The sequence below is a fragment of the Uloborus diversus genome, chromosome 9, assembly GCF_026930045.1.
Source record: "Uloborus diversus isolate 005 chromosome 9, Udiv.v.3.1, whole genome shotgun sequence".
Taxonomy (NCBI): Eukaryota; Metazoa; Arthropoda; class Arachnida; order Araneae; family Uloboridae; genus Uloborus; species Uloborus diversus.
Genome location: NC_072739.1, coordinates 56233883 through 56255468, shown reverse-complemented (window position 1 = coordinate 56255468; position 21586 = coordinate 56233883). Strand labels below are relative to the sequence as shown.

The following is a 21586-nucleotide window of genomic DNA, read 5'->3' as shown; positions in this document are numbered from 1 at the left end:
GAACTCAGAAAAATGGGGTCGTTTCCAAAATTTTAAATATATATATATATATATATATATATATATATATATATATATATATATATATATATATATATATATATATATATATATATATATATATATATATATATATATATATATATATATATATATATATATGCATGCTTAAAAACAAAGGATCTGACAATTTTTAAATAATTTATTTAAGTTTAATATTTTTAAAAAAATACTTAAATCGGTGCACTTTCATTGTTTACACTTCTGTCGTGTGACATCACAAATGATGAACTGCCATTCAATGTTGCCATTCACAGAACAAAATATTTAATTCGCATCTTTACTCACGTGTATTGGCAACGATATGGTTGATAGCAAGCGTAGAGCGCAATTTTAATTCGTTGCTTGGCTATCATAACGAGGAAACGTAGTAGAAAGATGCGGCAAAGTGCATCATTTGTGACGTCATCAAGACCACGCCTTGTTTGAAAAATCGGACAGTTTTAAAAATTAATTTAAAAAAAACTGTTGGGAAAATGAAAGTATTTTCTGGGTCCATGTAATTTTTTTTGCTCATTCTCTCCATTTCAATGACTAAAAGTAGTACTTTTGACTGAAGGAAACCACCCCATTCTTTATACTCTCAAACCACTTCAAGATATCCTGGATTGAATCATAATTCCCTGGAATTTCTAACTTTTCCATTATTTTCTTCCTTTGGTATAATACACAAAAGTGCCTGAATCCGGGAAATCTATACTTCCATTTTTCCATTCATCTGTCTTTAAGTAAGCTCGTATCGCTCCCGAGATTTAGGCAAACGAAAGGATTAAATTAATTATGACTCGAATATTTAGCGTTATTGCAATTCACTGCGCGCCATTCGCTGAAATTATTTAAATGATTTACAGATATTAATGGTGATATATATTTGTGCTATCACAATTTCAGTATTCCGAGAGTTATGTATTTATATTTTTATTTTCTACAATAGGAAAATGATTTTTATAAACTAAAAATAAAGGTCATGCTTGCCGAGAATTAAGATTTTTAAAACTCATCTTTTTTTTTTTTTGAAATTTTTCATTAAATATTAATTTTAGATTACAAGGCTGATTTTTTACAAATTTTCTAACTTTTTTTTTCGTACCATGCTGCACACATTCGCTGGTGAGATGAATTTCTTTTATCTACCAGTTTGTTGGCACTCTCAGCTTTAATGAAATGACATCTGCCTAGAGCTCGGTTATTCACTATTCAATACTGATGAGTTCTGATAAGAACGAAACTGCAGTCTCTGGATGCGATAACCGGGCTGTCTTTTACTTGTATATTGCGTGTAGTTCTGCCTTAGCCCTGGCTTCCGGGGAGGTAACTTACTACTAAATACTTAGCTTTCCGTAATCTTCTTACTGTTATCCGAAACTTCTAAAAGAACTTTTAACATAAAGCCAATTTTAAACTAGGAAATATATAAAAGAGAAAAAAAAAGAATGAAAAGAGAAGTTCATATCCACTAAAACCAAATATTTAATGTTTAATATTTTATTCACCTCTACTGAGTGTTAAGCGAAGCATTTACAAAATTGAACTTATTTGATGATGTTTTTGTTTTTTCCAGAAAAAAAAATGAGGAGGGTCCGTGGAATTCATTTGTAGATGCATGGTTTTGAATTTTATAATATTATAAAAGGATAAAAATCAACAAGATGCCTGAGTAAAAAATAATAAAAAGAATATTTTGGGCAGAACTATTATTACTTACGAACAACAAAATGCAAAATTTGTATGGTATGCTGCTAAGAAAAACAAAGCCCAGAGAATCTAACTATGTATCTTATTAGTAGGCACAAGCCTGAACATCTTGAAATTTAAGTAAGAGCTGAACCCATTAAGTATACTGAAAAAATTCTAGGGTTTTATCCGCCAGGTGTGCAAACTGTTCAAAAGTCACAAATATAACTTATATAAATGCCTGTAAATCCCACCAGATTTAGTAATAATTGAAAAAATAGATTAACTTGTAAACTTTAACCTCATATTTTGGTGGGACTAAATGATCAAAAGATATGAATCATCAAAATCGTCTCAAGGAAGTTCAGAAGAACTAGCGATGCAGACTTTTTGTAAAACAACCGGTTCAAAAGCAACAGTCAAAATTCAGCAAAATTTTTTTTTTATGTATTCGACGCTTCAAAAATAAGGTGCTGCATAAGAGATTTAAAGTTCAATTTTGATTGCATTTAAAATTTTGATTAAAAAAAAGTGGATATAATTTAAACAGGATGTGGTTAGTTCTAGACCTTTTTTACGGCCAAAAAAGGATATTTTCTGAGCTTCGAAGGGGTGGGGGTGGGATGGGGGACATATCCTCGAATTTCACCGGACGCAGGGGGGGGGGGGGTCTTTGAAGCGTAAAATTAAGCTGCAATGATAAAAATTAAAGTTATTCCATTTCACTTAGAATGCTTTTTTTATCATCTAATCCATTTATCGTACGAGATACTGCTTATGCAAAATTAAAATCGAATTACCTTTGCCTCAATTAACGCTTCCAAATATCAGCGTTGGCAAATTTTAGGCAGAACATCCCCGCTTGAGGATTTTCTAGCTAAGCCACTGCCCTAGAGACGCCTCTTACTGGGCTCACAATATTACGAAGAGATAATTTTTAGAAATTTTGTGGTAATGAATTTTTCGCCGCCTTATCATAAATCCAAGCACTGAAACATACCTCTCTTGTCTTTCTTTTTGGTTCATTAGTACATTTTACGCACAGTGAATGAAAAAGTTAGCAAAATATTACAATTCATAGCTATTTTAAAACTACACAATACCTACATCTATTAAACACCGTCGGCATTTTTTCGAAGTCTCTTTTGTGATGTGTGTGCAATGATAGTGATTACCATGAATGAGTTGATTCTTCCCTCATTAGTGGCTTTGAGCAAAATTCACCCCTCTACCACGATTTCTTATTTTAGACACTATGGGGATTTCCTGTGCGTAAGCGGAAACGTGGCAAGAACTAGACAAGCCATGCATTGTAGTCCATGCACAGCGAGAGAGCAAAAAATAGAATTCAAGGGCCAGAAAAAAAGCGAACGTTCTAAACAAAGGCACGTGCAAGGAGTGTGCATGAGCGTACCCTTTTTCCTCTGCGGCCCCTCTCCCCCATGTCCCCCTTCTCCCCGTGCTCGCCTGGGGGCCCTTCACTTCCGGTGTCACCCTGAAAAAATAGAACTCAAATTAATGTGTGACAATTTATTATGATCCATACGTCCATGTCCATTGGCAGAACTTCCTGTTCGATTATTCTCTGTGAACAGTAACATTTTGACGCTGGGGAAAGACCCGTAAAAATTTTAGTGTTCCTGGAGCACAACAACGCTAAACGTGAGGATAAACGCGCAATGCAGTTTTTAAATTCAATTTTTTTGAAAAATAAAAGTAAAAATACAAAGTACGCATGTACTTAGGTATGAAAGAAAAACTCGAGTTATTGCTTAAATATTAAAAGCTGAGAGTAGATTCGGCAGGATTGAGTTCCCATAACTTCTAACAGCGTGTAATTTATTGTGATTTATATATCCATGTGCATAACTTGCTATTCGATTATCCTCCATGAACAGTCATATTTTTGAGGGGGGGGGGGGGGGGACAGACGCGCGCAAAGCAAACTTAAAACTATTTTTAAAAGAAAATGAAAGTAAAACTGAAAATGCGCTCTGGGTATGAAAAAAAGGTCCTCGAGTAATTGCTAAAATACAGGATTGTTCATAATTTGCTCCGGGGAACCAAACCGTGCAGTAAAGAAGGGGCGACTAAAACGAATACAGCAAAAAGGAACTTTTGGAAGAATACGGGAACATTTCAAGTTTTATGTAACTACCTTGCGTTTTCGCTGTATTCGTCTAAATTTTTCTACTATTGTGCTGCGAACCCCTACAAGGAATTATGAATAATCCTGTATTAAGAGCTGGGAATATGTTGGGCAGGATTGAGTTCAAGCAGCTTTTCATAGAAATCATATCTATTATCGGTTACTTTACAAAAAAGATAATTAGTTGAAAATTTTTCCTTTTAACGAATATTTCAAATTCATGAATGTTTGATGAAATTTATTATTTTTCGAAAACATTGTACCTTCACTCACAGCACTAAAGAGCAAATACAATTTTCCGTAACTCTCAGAAACAAATCAAAGTCGAGTGCCAATACTTTGTCTTTTTACATAACGCCTATGTAATTAAATTGCAGTAAAAAGTTGAATTGAACTAAGCTATTCCAATAACTTGATTACAAGTTTTTGACTCTTATTACTTGCAAGATTTTGAAAATCAAATTGGTGTGTACAGTTGGGGCAAACCTAACCTGGCAGCATTGTGAAGGCTACATAGATCCTAATCACAGTATTACAACGCTGCCAGGTTATGTTTGCCCCAACTATAGCCGATTGCAAGGTTACGCATTAAGATCACAGATGAGTCTCTCTGTGCCTATCTGTTTCTCCCGTTGGAAATATCATAAATATCCATAACAGTACGATCATTTCGTCAATAAAAAGAATATCCTCTCAATTGCTTTGTTTATTCGTTATTTTGAATGATTCTTCGAATTTTTCGGCGTGACAGTAACTTTTCATGTCGTGGCAAGTTTGGCACACGTGCCATGTAATTTTCACTTCAGGCGGAAAGTCATTAAAATGAGAAGGAAGTTTAAAAAAAATAGTTTCATTTAACTGAAAAGAAGAATAATTTCACTAAACAAGAAAGAAAACAAAAAGGGGTAATTTCGTTAAACCTAGAATAGCAAAAACAATTTATAACTTCATTAAACTACGAAGCGCACAAAAAAAAGAATGATTTCAATAAACTCTGAAGAGAACAACATGGCATGTACGACGAAATAAGAATTAAAAATTAATTTACCTTTCTTCCCGGTGGACCTGCTGGACCAGGAGGACCTGGAGGTCCTGGTGGGCCTTCTATAAATCCTGTAGGAAATGCATTACCATCTAACGTCGTGGTGAGACCTCGTTCACCTTTCTCACCTTTATCACCCTAAAAAAGAAGAACAAGTAATATTATTACAAAATTATTGAATTTAATTTCAGATCTCTTCAAGTAATTGCCATTTCTCATTGCAGCCCAGAAGCACAGGAGGTACAGCAGAATGCTCGACCGCAAAGGTTCGTGGCATCGTATTCGTAGCCCAGCTAGAGCGTGGATCATATACATAGATCGGTATAGAACTTCTACCGATCATGTCCTCACAATGCGGAAATTCACTTCACGCTGTAAGTATCCAATGATTCTTAAGTCCATTTCGTGTCCGGCCCGTTTAACTGAATGTCAGCCAAAACGTGAATCATGTATATCGTTATAGAACTTCTACCGATATGTCCTCACAATGAGGAAATCCACTTCACGCTGAAAGTATCCGATGATTCTTAAGTCCATTTCGTGTAAGGCCCGTTTAACTGAATGTCAGCCAAAACGTGAATCATGTATATCGTTATAGAACTTCTACCGATATGTCCTCACAATGAGGAAATCCACTTCACGCTGTAAGTATCCGATGATTTTTAAGTCCATTTCGTGTCCGGCCCGTTTAATCATGAATATCATTATAGAACTTCTACCGATATGTCCTCACAATGAGGAAATCCACGCTGTAAGTATCCAATGATTCTTAGGTCCATTTGGTGGCCCATTTAACCGAATGTCAGCCAGAGCGTGAGTCATATAGATCGGTACCTAGAACTTCTGCCGATCATATCCTAACAATTCGGGAATCCACTTCAAGCTATGAGTATCCAATGATGCTTAGGTCCATTTCGTGTCCAGTCCGTTTCATCGAATGTAAGTGCACAACAGAGACAATCAATTGGGTAACAAACCAAGTATCATGTTTAATTTTCTACTGGTAAAACTGGAAATAAGGAAGTCAATCAAAAAAGCATTCAGCTAATAGCGGATCTGGCGAACTTACAACCCAAACCATGCCCAACCTATTGCTCGGCAGAAATGTATTTGGTTCGGAATCAGAAGGCTCTTGGTTCGAGCTCCGATGTTTCAGTCATTTCTTTGAGAAACTTTGAAATGGGATGCATTGTGCCACATTGTTTAACCCTCGTCAAATTACCAGAAGCGATTTCCTGATTTTTTGCCAACCAATACGTAAACGTAGGATAACCGCCTATTATTTTTCTGCAGGAATGCAGCTTTCACCTAATGTTCCCACCATCAATCAAAGAAAAATTACTAAGTAAACTTCATCTAATGCAAAATAGTCCGTTATAGCTTCTGAGTCACTAAACATTAGTAGTTCTTCACCTTTGGAGTTTTCTGTAAGAACGCAGCTTTCACCTAATGTACTCACCCCCAAAGAAAACCCTTTCGAAATTTCATCCGGTGCAAACCAGTTCCGAATCCAGTTGAGATTCTTGAGATATTAAACATGGGAGATTCGAAACATAGCAAACCGTGTCTAGAAATGTTTTGTTGAAAAGCAGGCCTATCGGGTCCTAATCATGAATTTTGAAATGAAGTTGGAATTTAGTTATAATATTCAAGACGCGATATATTTTTTAAGAAAGTCAAACCAGTTTATCTGTCAATGAAAAAGTAGTTCGAGTAAAATTTCGTACTGGAGCAAAGTCTTTGCAGGCTGTCAATAAACGAATTCAGAGAATTTATTCTTTTGACGAACAACAAATATTTTGAAACTCAATCAGTTTATTTAAAGTGAAGGATTTGTAATAGGACTGAAAAGAAATCACTAAGACGCTTAGTTCGCAAACAAACACAGTAATTGTCTTCCACACATAACTTAAATTACAGATTACGCATTTTATTAAATACTATGTTGTTGGTGAGCAAATATTTCAAGCTTGAGTATTAAAATTTACAGATAGATTCTTACAAGTTCGAATTTGTATAAAATATATATTTATACACATTTGAGGCGACAAAGTATCAAGAGCTGCAATAACGTAGAAAGAAAAAATATTAAACTTTTTATCATGACTGTGGTTATTACACAGTAAACAATGTTTAACTAAAAGGGTGTTCGCCAAGTCATCAGGGTTGAATTTTTTTTAAAGTAAATATATCTCATGTTTTAAATAACATTATGTTGCTCGAATCTATTTTATAAGTCAATATTGTACATAAAGAAGCGCTAGATAACTTTAACTCTAATTTCTTAATGCAACAAGTAGAATATCTCGCGATAACAAGTAGCATTTATCAATGTTTACTTCCAAATAAACGCAGCTTCATTACTTTTAAGGATTAAATTGTGCTCTGTGATTGCAATGGGAAAACTATTTGGTTTTCGGTTTCCTTACTAGGTCTCCCAATTTTTTTTAAAAAATATTCAAAGATGCAAAAAAGAAAAACTTACTACAGATGAGTTTTATATACTAATTTCGGCAACGCTAAAGCTGAACAAAACCGGTAAATTTCCCAAGCATAATGTGCACATTAGAGTGAAAAAAAAAAAGATAGCCGAGCTAGGGAAGGAAACTCTCTCAGAAAAGGTATTAATAATCGTTAAAATCTAGACGACACCATGCTAATATATTAAACAGCCCGTTAAGATAAAAAGGAATGAAAAACATCCTTCGAGGTAAAGGGAGGGGTTCGAACGAGGAAGAAATGATGACGAAATCGCTTTTGTTGTCAAAGAGAATTAACACATCGAACATTTTTCAGCCCTAATGCTCCCCCCTTAATCCCGTAATCTCCCCGCGTTTTGGAACCGCTGCGTTAAAAGGCACTCAAACTGACAACTCCTCGAGATTAAAGCGAGGCTCGGTGTTGCCAAACAAGCCAAACAAATACCTCGAAAAAGAGTTACAAAAAAGTGGCTAACTATCGATTCGAGAAGAAGAATGGGGCTCGCCCGTCAGCGCTTCCCAGATCTTTAATTTAGATAGAGCAGGTGAGATGAGGTAGGAAAGAGGGCCGCTGAGCGGCTGTGTTGGTTATTAATGCGTTATCAATGAAGTGGAAGGGGCGGGGAGGAGACGTAATGAATAAGCAATGAAGACCCGCTTGGGCGGGGGGCTCAAGTAGAGGTACAGCTGACTTTAGGAATCAATAGAGATTTGCATCAAAAGTGCACTCTCGACAGATAACTATCTCTGTCTCACAATGTCAGAACCTTTGCAAGTCACATTGTTTACATTTTTCAGCACCGTGCAAGTTAACTGACTCTGAAGTTAACCTTTAGACTCCAAAGTTTATAACAAAGATTCATTAACACTAAACGAAAAATGACTTTCAGAATTCACTTTTCTGAGCAATAATTTAGTTGAAAGGTTTCTCTTAAAAATTGTATAATTTCTTGCCATCTATGTCTTCAGCATTTCTTTGCAAATCGGACAATATCAAAACGTTTTTGAGCCACAACTTACATTTTCCAGAAAAGTTCGGGTATAACCCTTTCGACTCCAAAGTTAAAAAATACAAAGCTTCATTAACTCAAAATTAAAAATTGCTTTCAACATTCACTTTTCTGGAAGAAAATTTATTTGACTGGTGTTATTTAAAGAAATCTATAATTTCTTGTCATCTATGTCTTCGGTAATTCTTTGAACTCTAACTGCTCAACCACACAATATCAAAACGTTTTAAAGTCACATTGTTTACATTTTTCAGAAAAGTTCGGATGTAAGTTTGACCATACGACTTTAAAATTTAAATGTAAAGATTCAAACATACTAAATACAAAATGATTTTATGGTTCCTTTTTAATAAGATAAGCTAGCTGACAGTTTCCATTTATAAATTTGAATGTGTTTCATTTGAAATTTGTTACATTTAATCTTAACTATCAAAACTTACAATATCAGAACTTTTCCAAATTACGCTGATTATATTTTAAAGAAAAGTTCCTGCGTCGGTTAACTCTATCGACTCCAAAATTTGAATACACAGATCTAACTTAACACTAAACAAAAAATGATTCCATTATTCATTTTTTGGTAGATAAGTTAGCAGAAAATTTCGATTTACAAATTCGGTTCAAATGTGTTTAATTCGAAATTGTTCCATTTAGCTGCAATTGGACAAAAACTTACAATATAAGAACCATCCCAAGTGGCACTGTTTATGTCTTCCAGAAAAGTTCGTGTGTAAGTCAACTCTTTCGAATCCAAAGTTTTATGCAGAAAGAACCAATGACACCTTCAAAAAATTCATTAATGATTGAATACTTCTCTTTTGATAGAGAAGTTAGTTGACAGTTCCGATTAATAAATTCAATAATCACTGGGGTCTTTTTTTTTTACTTCAGTACTGTTTTCAGTAATTCTTTAATCGAAATTTGTAAAAAACTTACAACATCAGAATATTTCTAAGCCACATTATTAACATTTTCTAGAAAAATTCGGCAGTAAGTTAACCCTTTCAAATCCTAAGTTTAAATACAAGGATTCAATAATACTAAATACAAATGATTTTTTGATTCAAACCACCTCCAGCTCAGCTCACTCATTTTCTTATGCCTGGCTGATGAGTGCTAATAAGCACAAAACTGCAGTCCTCGGCTGGAATTGACTGAGCTGGCGATGTATTTCATGTAGATTAACTAAATTTTCTTAAATTACACACAGAAAAAAAATTCAAGTAGTTTTTTGTCTCTATTTTTAATTTATTTTGTTTATTTACTTATTTTTCTGTCTTTTACATTTCAACATAGTCAATATGTCTATTTCAGTCAAAAGTTCATCTTACTTCTTAATTTACTTGATTACTTAAAATTTATAGGAATATATCTTGTATCGTTAGTGCAATTCGTAGTGTATACTATGACTCTGAAAGCAAGAGAATTCCACCGAGAGAAACAAAGTCAAGAAGCCTTTAGAGTGTAAGCATAAAATGGTTCTAACACCCGTACAATTTTTTGACAAAAGATTTATCCACGATACTGACATAAAAGAAAAAACAAGATGTACTGAATTTACGCCCCATTCTAAGCACCAAAGGAAGCATTTTGCTCTCTCAAGGAATACTTAACTGGCCATTTGTGGTTTGAAAATGAAATTTACTCACAGTTGACATCTTCCAGCGCAAAAAGTATGAACTTTTTACTGTATATGAAATTATGGAACATTCTAGTGATTTGTTCAAAATTTTGAGAACATACTCTCATAAAAAACGTTATTTGATTCGGAAAAGATTTTTTTTAATGTGTAATGTCCATGGGTTTTATCCACTTTTAGCAGGTGTTACATTTCGCTCGGGGAAAAACGTGCAAAACGAGGCACCCTAGTACGGATGGCGCAGACTGCGAAATTGAAATTTTAAGGGAGGGGTAAGGGGTTCAGGGGTATTTTTCTCTTTTTGAGAGTCTCTCGTTCTTGGGGGGTGTCTTCGTGGTGCTTGAGGGGTGCGCGACTCCTATTAAGTAGATGAGCATCTCTTATTGAACTCCTTTTAAATACTGCTTTGTAAATGAATTGGTAATTAATTAGCTATTGTAACAAAGATCAGAAAGAAACAAAAAAAATCGTCAGAAATGTGGCAATTTTAAACTTTTAGCGACACAAAAGGTAATTTTTTCGTTTGAAATAAATGTGCTACAAACATATTCTTCAGACCCCAAGCAGCAAATCGAATGCTATTCCCAGCACTAAAGAACTTTTCAACAAGAAGACGGAACTTTTCCACGATCGGAAGAACGGAATTGATTGACTCAAGAGGTCAATCAACTTCAAGAGGACATTTCGCTAAACCACAAAAACCTTCGGATTGAGTTTCGATGACTCAATCATCGTACGGCAGCGAAGATTGACCGGAAATTCGACAAGGGGGCTCGGCTAATTGGAAACATCCCTGTGGCTTTTCGGGGACAGAAATCCTTCCTCGAATTATCCAGCCCCCAAAAGGAGATATTGGATTGGGCAGCTTGGAATTAAAAGCCCTTCTTAGGCTTCTGAGTCATTCTCTGTGTCGCATGAGAGATTCGATTCTTTTTGTCTGCCAAAATCTTTCTTTCTGTTTGCGGTAAGTTTTGCCGGGAATTGAGCACAACTGCGTAAAGAGATTATTACACGGGTTGTTTGGGGTGGATTTGGAACCGCGGGAATGAAATCAGCTTACGACTTCCCGCGGAAAAGAAAGTTTAGTTGTTGTCGAAGTTCCTTTGACATTCGAACGATAGTCAAGCAATCGCATGCTATGTTTACACTCATATTTGTCTACCAATATATATTTTGTATTTATAGAAAATAAATGTATGAGAAATCAATAACAAAATGCCTACCATTTCGGCAGCAATCTATCTAATCCGCTGTTTTTCTTCTCTCCCATTTTTTTGGTTTCAGTCAAATTTCTTACACCATGAAGCTCACAAATTCATGCATTATTAAGATCTTGTAACCCCAAAATACGTGCATTTAATGTTTTTGTGCTTGAACAATAGATTTAGTATAACTAGACGCACAACTCTGTAGCATGGACCGGTAACACTTTCCCGTTATCGTGAAGAGTGATTCATTATAAAAACGAATTTTTTGCGAACGATCCCTCATGATTCGTCACCTATCCAAGAATTATTGAAATTCGGCTCATTAGGTCGCTGATAACTTTTTAAAATTTAAAAATATCGAGGTGGTATTTTTTATGAGTTGTAGGATCTATATAGGCTTTGGATTATGAAGGTCATAAATTGCTATCTTTCGCGCATGTGCAGTGAAAAATTAATTGCTTTAAACGTTCATATTTCATTAAATTTTCAGCTGTCATATATTCTGAAAGTTTAGTAACGTTTGACGAAAAACTCTGCGTGTTATGAGCCGAAAACCTTCAAATAAAATTTGTATTTTTGAATGAAATGCTTATATCTCCGTGGGTATAACAGATACTTTCACGAAATTATAAAAATAAATTCTAGATAGCTTGTTAACTTATTTCTGAAATTTATAGCTTAAGGTAGACCGGGGCACGTTTACGCATGTGATACGAAAAATCTGTTTTCTACCGAGCCGAGTAAATTTTATGTTGAACGTTTTGAAGCTTATTATGAATAAATAATACTTTTTAAAAACAAATAAATATATAAAAAAATAGCTTGTATTTATAGGGACAGAAAAGTTATTAAATTTTGTCGCACGTTAAAAATCAATCCAAATTTGTCGACGGGTGATTTTCCCAGGGAGGGGCAATTGCCCCCATTGCCCCCCCTTTGGATCCGCGCCTGAATACTCATGTGCTGGATTATTTTCGAGTTCAAACAGTCTGATGTCTTTAAAACCACGAAATCTACAAAAATATTTCTACTATATTTTGGATAAGTATATAAATAACACGAAAAAAAAAACAATCAAGTGAAGAAAGATCTTTTAGAACAAATTAAAGAGTTTTAAGAACAAATATACATTGACACTAATACGAAATTAATATCCAGAAAAACACGAAAAATAAACGAAGGAAAATGCAATTCAATACAAATGCCCATAATCGTAAGTAAGATAAAAGTATTTTCGACAATGAAAAGTAAAAACGTAATCAGAGAAATCATCAAGAATGTAACTAATTATTTCAACGTAAAGAAAACATGCAATGAACAATGATGCTAATAAAAATCAGGAATCGACATTTTGAGAATACAAAAAGAAGGAAAAAAAAACATTCAAAATGAAAGTACAAATGCCAAATAATTGAAAAGCATGAAAATAATGACGATAGGTGAGCAAAACATTTGGAAATAAAACAAAAAACCATTTATAAATCAAAAGGAATAAAATGCCAATAAAGGTGAATTCAAAAGAACACAAAAATTTTAAAGATCAAATACATTTTGAAATATTCTTCTAATACAAAAGAATTACATACGGTGATGAGAAAACTCAAGAACAGTAATAGTACAAAACCAAACAAAAATTCCAAATAAAAAGAACAAAATAAGGAATTGATAACCATAAAATCAAAAAACAAAAAATAAGTATCAGAGGTATCAACAAAGGCTTACTCCACCACACATCGAATGCAAAAGCAACTAAAAAGGAAAAATAGAAAAGAAAACGGAGAGAATTGGTAAAATGTTTTGTTCCAAGAACTTACAGGTGGCCCTGAATTTCCATCAGTTCCATTTTTTCCAGAGTTACCCTGAAACAGTCAACACATTTCAGCATTAAGAATAGTATTCTTTCGAATTACTTAGAAGAGTCAGTTTCATGTTTCCACACAAATTTACAGTATTAGGTAACGTTTCGTTTTTATGATGGTCTATTATCAAAAGAAATTTCTAATTGTCGGAAAACAATATTCCATGTTTTAGAAAGTATTCTTATTTTCAAACGACCTGAATACTGAAAATGACGCACTAAATTTGGTTTTAAAAATTTTGCGCTTAATGAACAGTGAAACTAAAATTAAAAAATAATCCATCAAAATCTGGACAGTAGATAAAAAAAATATATATAAAATTAAAAATAGTAAATAATGCATTTAACCAAATAAAAGTGAATCTTTATGATTTGACTTATAAGGGAGGAAAATGTTTCAGCATTATTATTAATTTCTTTTGAAAAAAAAAACTGTCAGATGATGTGCTCATCGCTGGACATGATTTCGGAAATTCAGAGAAAGATTCAAATAGTTAAAATATGAACAAATAAATAATAAAAAGTGGCACAAAGGGGTAAAAGTGTCTTCCTCCTAAGGGTAGAACTTAGATTTAGATTTCAGAAGTACAAAAAGATGTTGCAGATGTTGGAGGGATAAAGGGATTATTGCTATTTTTGCATTTGCAGCTTGATGTTGGCGTATAATAATACATTCACCCATTCCATTTCCTGTACATCATAGTTCTCGTCATGTGACTTCCGTTTTGAGAGGGGTAGGAAAGTCGACAATTTCTCAAAAATTATCAAAGCTTTAAAAAGGAAAACATTCAAATACATGAAGATACAACTAGATCTTAATTTTCGAAAACTGTCATTCTAACTATTTTAATAAAGGAATGCCTATAAAACTTTTTTTTTTTTTTGTTCAATTTTAATGTCTAATTTTTTCAATGCTTTGAAATTACTTTTCAATACTTCGCAATTAAAGCTTTGAAAAAATAGGATTCAATTTGCAGGACTATTGCGAGTAGTTAAAATCGGAGTTAAAAACGATGAAAAATTGTGACTTTCAAAATTCATTAAAAAGGCTTTGGATTTCATTAGACACAACAGGGTGGTTATAATTGCTATAAATCAAAAAATTAAATATTTAGTGTTATGAAATGTTTTTGGCAAGTAACTATTATTTTTAACTAGTCAATGTTTTCATAAAAAACATCAGGAAAAAAAAATGTTAAAATTGATCTCAGGTTCTGAGTTTAATTTCTTTCTAAGAAAAAAGAATAAAGTGAAAATTTTTAAATTTTGACTATGAAGTAAGTATGTAACACAAAAACTAAACACTCGTCTTTCGAAAATTCTTGAAAAATTTCTTTATTTTAAGATCTATTTTGTACAACAGAGCAAAAGGTCCATGGAAAACACTACCATTTATATCAATGTTAAAAACATGAAAATGTATAGTGAAAAAGAAAACAATTGTTTGAAATCCGTGTACAAGTTTTAATTAATTGTTGCACTTTTTGTAAGACTTTTTTTGTGTTTGCTCTTCTTTATAGAAAGATGATACGGAGAATTTAAAAAATAAATAAATACATAAAATTGTATTTTATTTGTTTATTTTAATGCGTTTGTAAGGAGGTTTTAAGTTTGAAAACCAAATTAACATAAGGTAACGCTATCTTTTGTTTCCATACTCTTGTGGGAAGAAATTTGGGATTATTGCAGCTCTAAAAAGCGAAGCGCAAAATGAGTTATTGAATTATAAGCAGAAGCTTTTTTCAACGATGCAATGTTTGCAATAATAATAATAATAATAATAATAATAATAATAATAATGACGAAAATATATTTCAAATCCAATTTGAGAAACCAAAGTTGAATATCACACGTTGAAACATAAGTATCGTGTTACAAGGAATCCAGACCTCGACGCGAAAATCTCTTGAACTTTGGAGTGCTAAGAAGCAATCACAGCTAAGCTTTTAACATCGAAACGAAACACGTGTGTTAAAGGGTTTTTTTAAACGTACATCGTAGATCTCAGCACAAATGCAAACCTTAATTTCTTCCTGAAATTGGTAGAAACAGACATGGATCATTAAATAGCTTCCAACTAAATCCTTGGTGCTCCCTTCTTTTTTATTTATTTATTTATTTTTTTGTCTTACCATATTTTCCAAACACCAACTGTTTTTGGTCAGTTTTTTTTTTCTTTTGTGACGGTAAATTTTATAAGCATTTATTGCAAGTGCAAAAGTTAGGAAAGCCCGAAAAAGGTAAAAATAAATATGTAAACAAAAAATTTTACCATAACGCCTACCCTATGTATCTGAAAAGATCAAATTTATGTATGCGAATAGAAAAAGTGTAGAACCAGAAAAACAAAATAAGCAAAAAGCAAATAAAAGTGGATGAAGTCACTATTGCATTAAAAATACTTAACGTGTTTTTACTAGAAAAACAAAAGCCACTATGGCTGTAGCTGTAACACATAACCTAAAAAAACAAACACTGCACAAAACATTTAAAAAAAAATTCTAAGAAAAAAAATTTGGAAATAAATCAAAATCTAAAATAAAAATTAAAAATAGAATGAAAGGAGTTTTTAAAAAACAACATGAACACACATACACTGAAAATCTTGAACAAAAGATCAAAAAGTTGAGGAAAACAATGAAGCAACGGAGACTAAAAACAGAAAATAACAACAAAATGGAAGTTTAAAACAAAAATTAAATAAATAAAACAAAATGAAACCACACTGAATTATAAATGCAACACCAAACGTATCCATGTACAAACACTTACAAAAGACAAAAAAACAGCTAAACTGATATGGAAAAACTAAACTACAAGAACACACGTGTTGGATGCAGAAAAAGAAAATAGAAAGTCGCAAGCAAAACCTCATTCGGTAAATAATTTGCTCACTTTCTGTCCTCTGAGACCTGGTGGACCAGGTAATCCTGGTGGTCCCTGGTCTCCATGTCTTCCTGGTAAGCCAGGAGAACCCATAAAGCCACGATCGCCTTTGTCACCCTGTAATTAATTACATGACAGCGACTAGTGATAACGATTTAGAGAAATCTATATTTAGAAGGGAGATAAACGTTAATTTTACATACAGTTGACAGAAAAGTATCCAACTCTCATTCGTATTGCAATTTAGTAGCAACGTGAAAGATATCTATTGGTCAGAACTAATACTCGGTGTCAAACCATTGAACATCATCTCTGCAATGAAGTCTTATTAGAACCGTCGATGTCAATATATCAACTTTGACCACAGAGAAATGCATGTGTCTTGACCTTGAAGTTTCTCTACACTCGACTGCAAGCTTACTTGACAATGGAGAAATAAGCTGAGGCCAAGCGAAGTAAATCGTTCCTGGCGCCTTGTCCGATATTCGGGTGAAATCACGCTTTTCACTTTAGAAATCGGATTAGTTAGTTAAACCACGCATATGTAACCTTTTCTTGTCATAATTTCTGTCAATCGCTAAATATTTTCAATTTTATGAGTGAAGCAGAGCGGAACATTACATTCATTTGAATCAAACGCGCCAGTCAATAGCAGCTCATAGAAAGGTGGCCATCTCCTCTTATTCGCGAAGTAGATAGGGTAGGTAGCTAGTAAGCGTGACGTTTTGCCTGTTAAATCCTTTTTTTTTCCGAGCGTCGTGACGTCATTGTCAACTTGAGTTGCAAGTAAATAGAGTTGTCAATGCCTCAATATAGCTTAAAGATGCATTATACTATGAGGCTATTCGTATACCATAAAGCACTATTGGAATCGTCAACACAGAATTCCGAGATATATAATACAAACGGGTTTCCAGAAGTTTTGCCACTTTTAGAGATTTTCTCGGCAAAACAAAAAAGTTAAGCAATATTCGTTGCCTATTTGGAATTTTTCACGCCACACACGTGATTGAAGCCTCCAGATGTGATGCCTTTTTTTTCAAAACTTACATCTAGTCTCACTTTCCCGTAAACGCAGTAATTTAGAGACAATAATTTGGAGGAAAAATACATTAAAAGAGGTTATTAATATTATACATACCTACTATCACTACATAATGGCTACCATTATTACAAATTAATAAAGTGTGCTCAAATTAAAAGGAGATTTTAGAAGTTGTGGGCGTAATATCAAACTTCAGTGAGTTAATAAACTTACCAAGAGCTGACATTGTGGTCGTCTCAGTAGCACATGAGTAGATAACAAGATCATTACAATTGACACTTGATATTAGTATAAAAATGTGAAATTTAAATAATAGGAAAGAAAAAAAAATCTAGATATTTTTTTTAGACTATCTCAACAAAATCAAATATTTCAACACTTCTCAAAATATATAAAGCGGGTTTGTATTTTTTCAGTAACATACGACTACAAACTATCATTATAAGTTTAACACAGAATCGAAGACAAATAAAAGCAAAGTGAACGAATTGCTAAAAAATAACCAACAAATTTAAAAACTAAAATAATAATGATAATAATAATAACTCATACGCTTTTTAGAAATTTAGAAACAGTCATTCCATTATAACATCTTGTAAAATACACGACAATAATATAATTTGAATTAATAATTTAATCAATTCAAATAAATAACCAATACAAATAACAAATAAATTCTAGACGATTTTTGAGCACTAATATTTGATCGAGTTGGAAACGTCCAAATCCTTACTTTGGGCCCGGAAAGTCCATCTTTGCCCATAGGTCCCTAAAACAGTAAAAATAACAATAAACATATTGCTTAAAATAATTGAAAGACTAATTTCTTTCGGAAAACAATGCAGAAAAAAATGGTCATCCTAAAACTTTTAATAGATATTGACTAAATGCTTTGCTTAAGAAAACGTACGCACGTTTGTAATGTCTTGAGGAGTAAAATTTTGTTCATTACTTTTTTGAATTATTAATTTTTAATGAAATATACTGCAGTGGGCAGGTAAACGGCGGTATCTGCAGAAATGAGTTTTCGAGATATTTGAAGAAATGTGTATTGGATTCAATACTAACAATAGGGAAATGTTGGATAGAGATGGATCGAAACAAAATATTTTTCGGAATTTCAAATTGGACAGGGTGAGAAAATATGTCTACTAGCGCTAAACAATTACATGTGAAATGTCAAGTAGGTGAGATAATATCTTCCCGCTCCGAATGGGGATCATAGTTCGCTAGTTGAGCCAAAAAAAATGCGAAAATGCGTTTTTTCTTCTTTACAAATATATTAATTTGTAATAGTTTTTCCAGTCGGCCAGGATGAAAAAGGGTAGGGTCTGGTGGGGGAAAGTGGTCAATGGGGTAAAGTGGTCATACGTCAAATAAATGGCTATAGCTTGGAAATAAATGTTCGAATGAATGTGAAAATTTTATTTTACTATAGGGCAGTTAAAAACTACATTTTGAATACAAAATTTCACAACTGGCAAAATTTTATTTGGTAAAATAAAATATTTTGTGTGAATATGAAAAATTTCAAAATCTAAACACCTCTTTTAACTTTCTTGGAAAATTTTGTTTGTTAGAATTATGAACAGATTGACTGCACAGGAAGCTTCCTACATGTCTCAAGAACTCTTACTCGTTAGCAGTTAGCTGAATCTATTTTGGTTAATTTTTTAGAACAATTTAAGTAAGATGGGGTAAAGTGGTCATAATATTAGGCTTAACGAATATTGTCCGTTTAACGTCACTTAAACTTTAAGTATGAGGCAGACATAAATGAAATATTAATTTCACTTAATATGTATTGTTTTTACAGTAAACATGGTTAAATATACGAGTATATGCGTGTGCATACTCATATAATCGTGTAGGCACGTATATATACGTATTAACATAAATGCACCAATAAACGCGTAGTATATGGGTAACTGCAAGTATTTTTTGTCTATAAAGATATACATTCGACTATCGATACACGTATATACCCGCTTATACTCGTACATATACGAACACTTATATACTCAGGTAGACACGTATATACGCGTACGTACTCGAAACTCGAGCAGACACTTACACACAAGCACGTGATATACATGTATATAGGGTGAGTTTAAACTCTTGGGCAAATTCTTAAAAGATGTAAGAGGGGAGTAGAAGAAGCAAGAATCATAAGAAACATATTCACAAACACAACGCTGACGCGCTACATGCACGAAAAATCAGAACCTAAAGGATGCAAAACAGGTCACAAATTTATTACACAAAGACAATTATACACAACATTTTAGGTCTTAAGAAAGTGTTAAAGTGATTGATGAAATTTGTGGCCGGCTGCTGTAATACATGCGTCGCAATCACAAAGCACTCTCTGTTGCAATAATGAGACTTTTGAAAAACTTTCAACAGTCGCTGTGCCTTTGTTGCGATTCGTGTGTTAGAGCTACTACAGGCCGTAACTTTAACATCTGCTCTAAATAATTCTTAAAAACTAAAATGTTGGTTAAAATCATCTTTATTTCCCCAATGGGGCTGCATAAGAGTCCTACCTGAAGAGGCGTCTGCGCCATAACCAGACCTAGTGCGCTCCCCTACAATGTATCAGTCTTTCATGTGTCACCATTAAGGCACTGATGTATGACACAGTTTTTTTGACGCCCAGTTTCCACCAGGTGGAGGCACCTGGGCTCTCTTTGATGCGAAATTGCAGTAGGAATTTGATTTTGCCTAAGAAATTCTAATCAAAATGAATACCATAGAAATCTTTTACATGCCGCATAATCATACGACATGGGCGCTGATGAGTTTCTGCATCTCGAAAATCCACCGACCGGCATCCCCAGGTCAGAACCCGATTCCACAGACGTACAAGGCCAGCGCCTGACCATCACGCCACCAGCTGGTCAGGTAAAATCATCTTTGTGTAACAAATTTGTGACGTGTTTTGCATCCATCAGTTTCTAGCTTAGTGTGCATGTAGCGCGTCAGCGACCATAAGTTCATTATAATTCTTTGCTTCGTATCCTCCCTTCTCACACCCCTTTGATCTTTGCCCCAGAGCTTGGATTCACTCTGTAAGCATACATGTGTATTAGGGGATATACTCGTGTATACATACATGTACTGATATACACGTAAATGTACGTATATACGTACGTATTATACTGGTACATAATCGTGTTTACACGTAAACATACGTGTATACTCGTTGTTTCCTTATGTATGTACGTGAGTAGGCATGTACAAACACGCACTGGATGTATCCTCGAAATAACTCATGTATACCCGTATATGTATGTATGTATACTTATATATGCGTATATATGTCTACTATACACACATATACTCAGATATGCATGTATATACTCGAGATACAAGTGCATACACGCATATGATGTTCGTTTATACGCGTATATACACTTGTAGACACGTATACTATAGGTAATCAAGTATACATTCTTATGTATACCCGCATATACTCGTGCATATACATGTAACTATAAAAATAACTGAAATATACAAATATTACGGTTATTTGTTACGGTTTTGCATCTATTTTTAACTATGACCACTTCCCCCCCCCCCCATGGGGTAAAGTGGTCATAAATACATAGGGAAATGAAACTGTTATAAAACTACTTAAATCAATATTTTTTCCCCTGAAATTCTATGTATTGTGTTCTTTAATAATGCAATGTAAAATAACAACAAAAAAAGTTTTAAGTGTTTAAAGAATTTATTTTATTTAATATTCACTTAAGTTGAAAACCTACGATTTTATGACCACTTTACCCCACCAGACCCTACCCAATGGGGTGAAATAATCTATATATATAAAAATGGAGTTTGGTAAATTTGTTCCCTAACATCTCAGAAACTACCCGGCAGATTTGGCTGAAACTTTCACCGTTTGTTCAGTTTGGTACTGGGAAGGTTTATAGACCAGTTCGAAAAAAATCCGATTGATAGTTCTTTTTTTATTCCAATTTTAGTCCCAATTTTCGCATAAATGCCCCAATATGGGGGTGGAAATAAACGTGCACATATTAACATTATATGTCCATCGAAAGCGCCAATTTTTCTGCTGAAGATAGCATCTGTTCGAAGTTTCTAAGTTGTATAAAAAACGAGTTATGAGCTTTTTTGTTCCCTGTTCGAAGGCTTTCATCAACCCAAGTCATTATTTAGTGTGTCATCTCAACTCCCAAGAATTGTTGTATTGTTGAACATTTTTGCGGTTCGTCTGACTTTTTGAGGCTTTTCTCAAGTCAAATCTTAAAGTAACGTTTTTCCACGAGATTGGCTAAAAATAAATGGATTTGGCTGATCATTTTACTTTTAAACGGAACTTATGTAATTAATGGTTTATTATTATTATTTATGCTGATTGGACACTTGCTCACTATATCCAACCAACCAGCAGAAATATCGCCAGAATTTTTTCAGAAAGATTTCAGTAGCTGATGCATTTGGCAGTTTTTTCCACTGTCGCTGTTTTTGAGCCCAAAGACTACGTAATAATGTTTCTCAGCTTTCAC

The 21586-nt window shown here is 33.7% G+C and overlaps 1 protein-coding gene across 1 annotated transcript in view; it reads right to left on the bottom strand.

Annotated features, from left to right (window-relative positions):
- The window catches only part of LOC129230228 (collagen alpha chain CG42342-like), a 196401-nt gene that overhangs the window by 52500 nt on the left and 122315 nt on the right, over positions 1-21586 (bottom strand). Inside the window, exons 7-8 of the mRNA XM_054864629.1 lie at positions 4932-5063; positions 3149-3229 (exon numbers count right to left, since the gene is read on the bottom strand). Of these exons, the coding sequence (XP_054720604.1) occupies positions 3149-3229; positions 4932-5063 (213 nt within the window). The remainder of the gene's footprint in view (positions 1-3148; positions 3230-4931; positions 5064-21586) is intronic.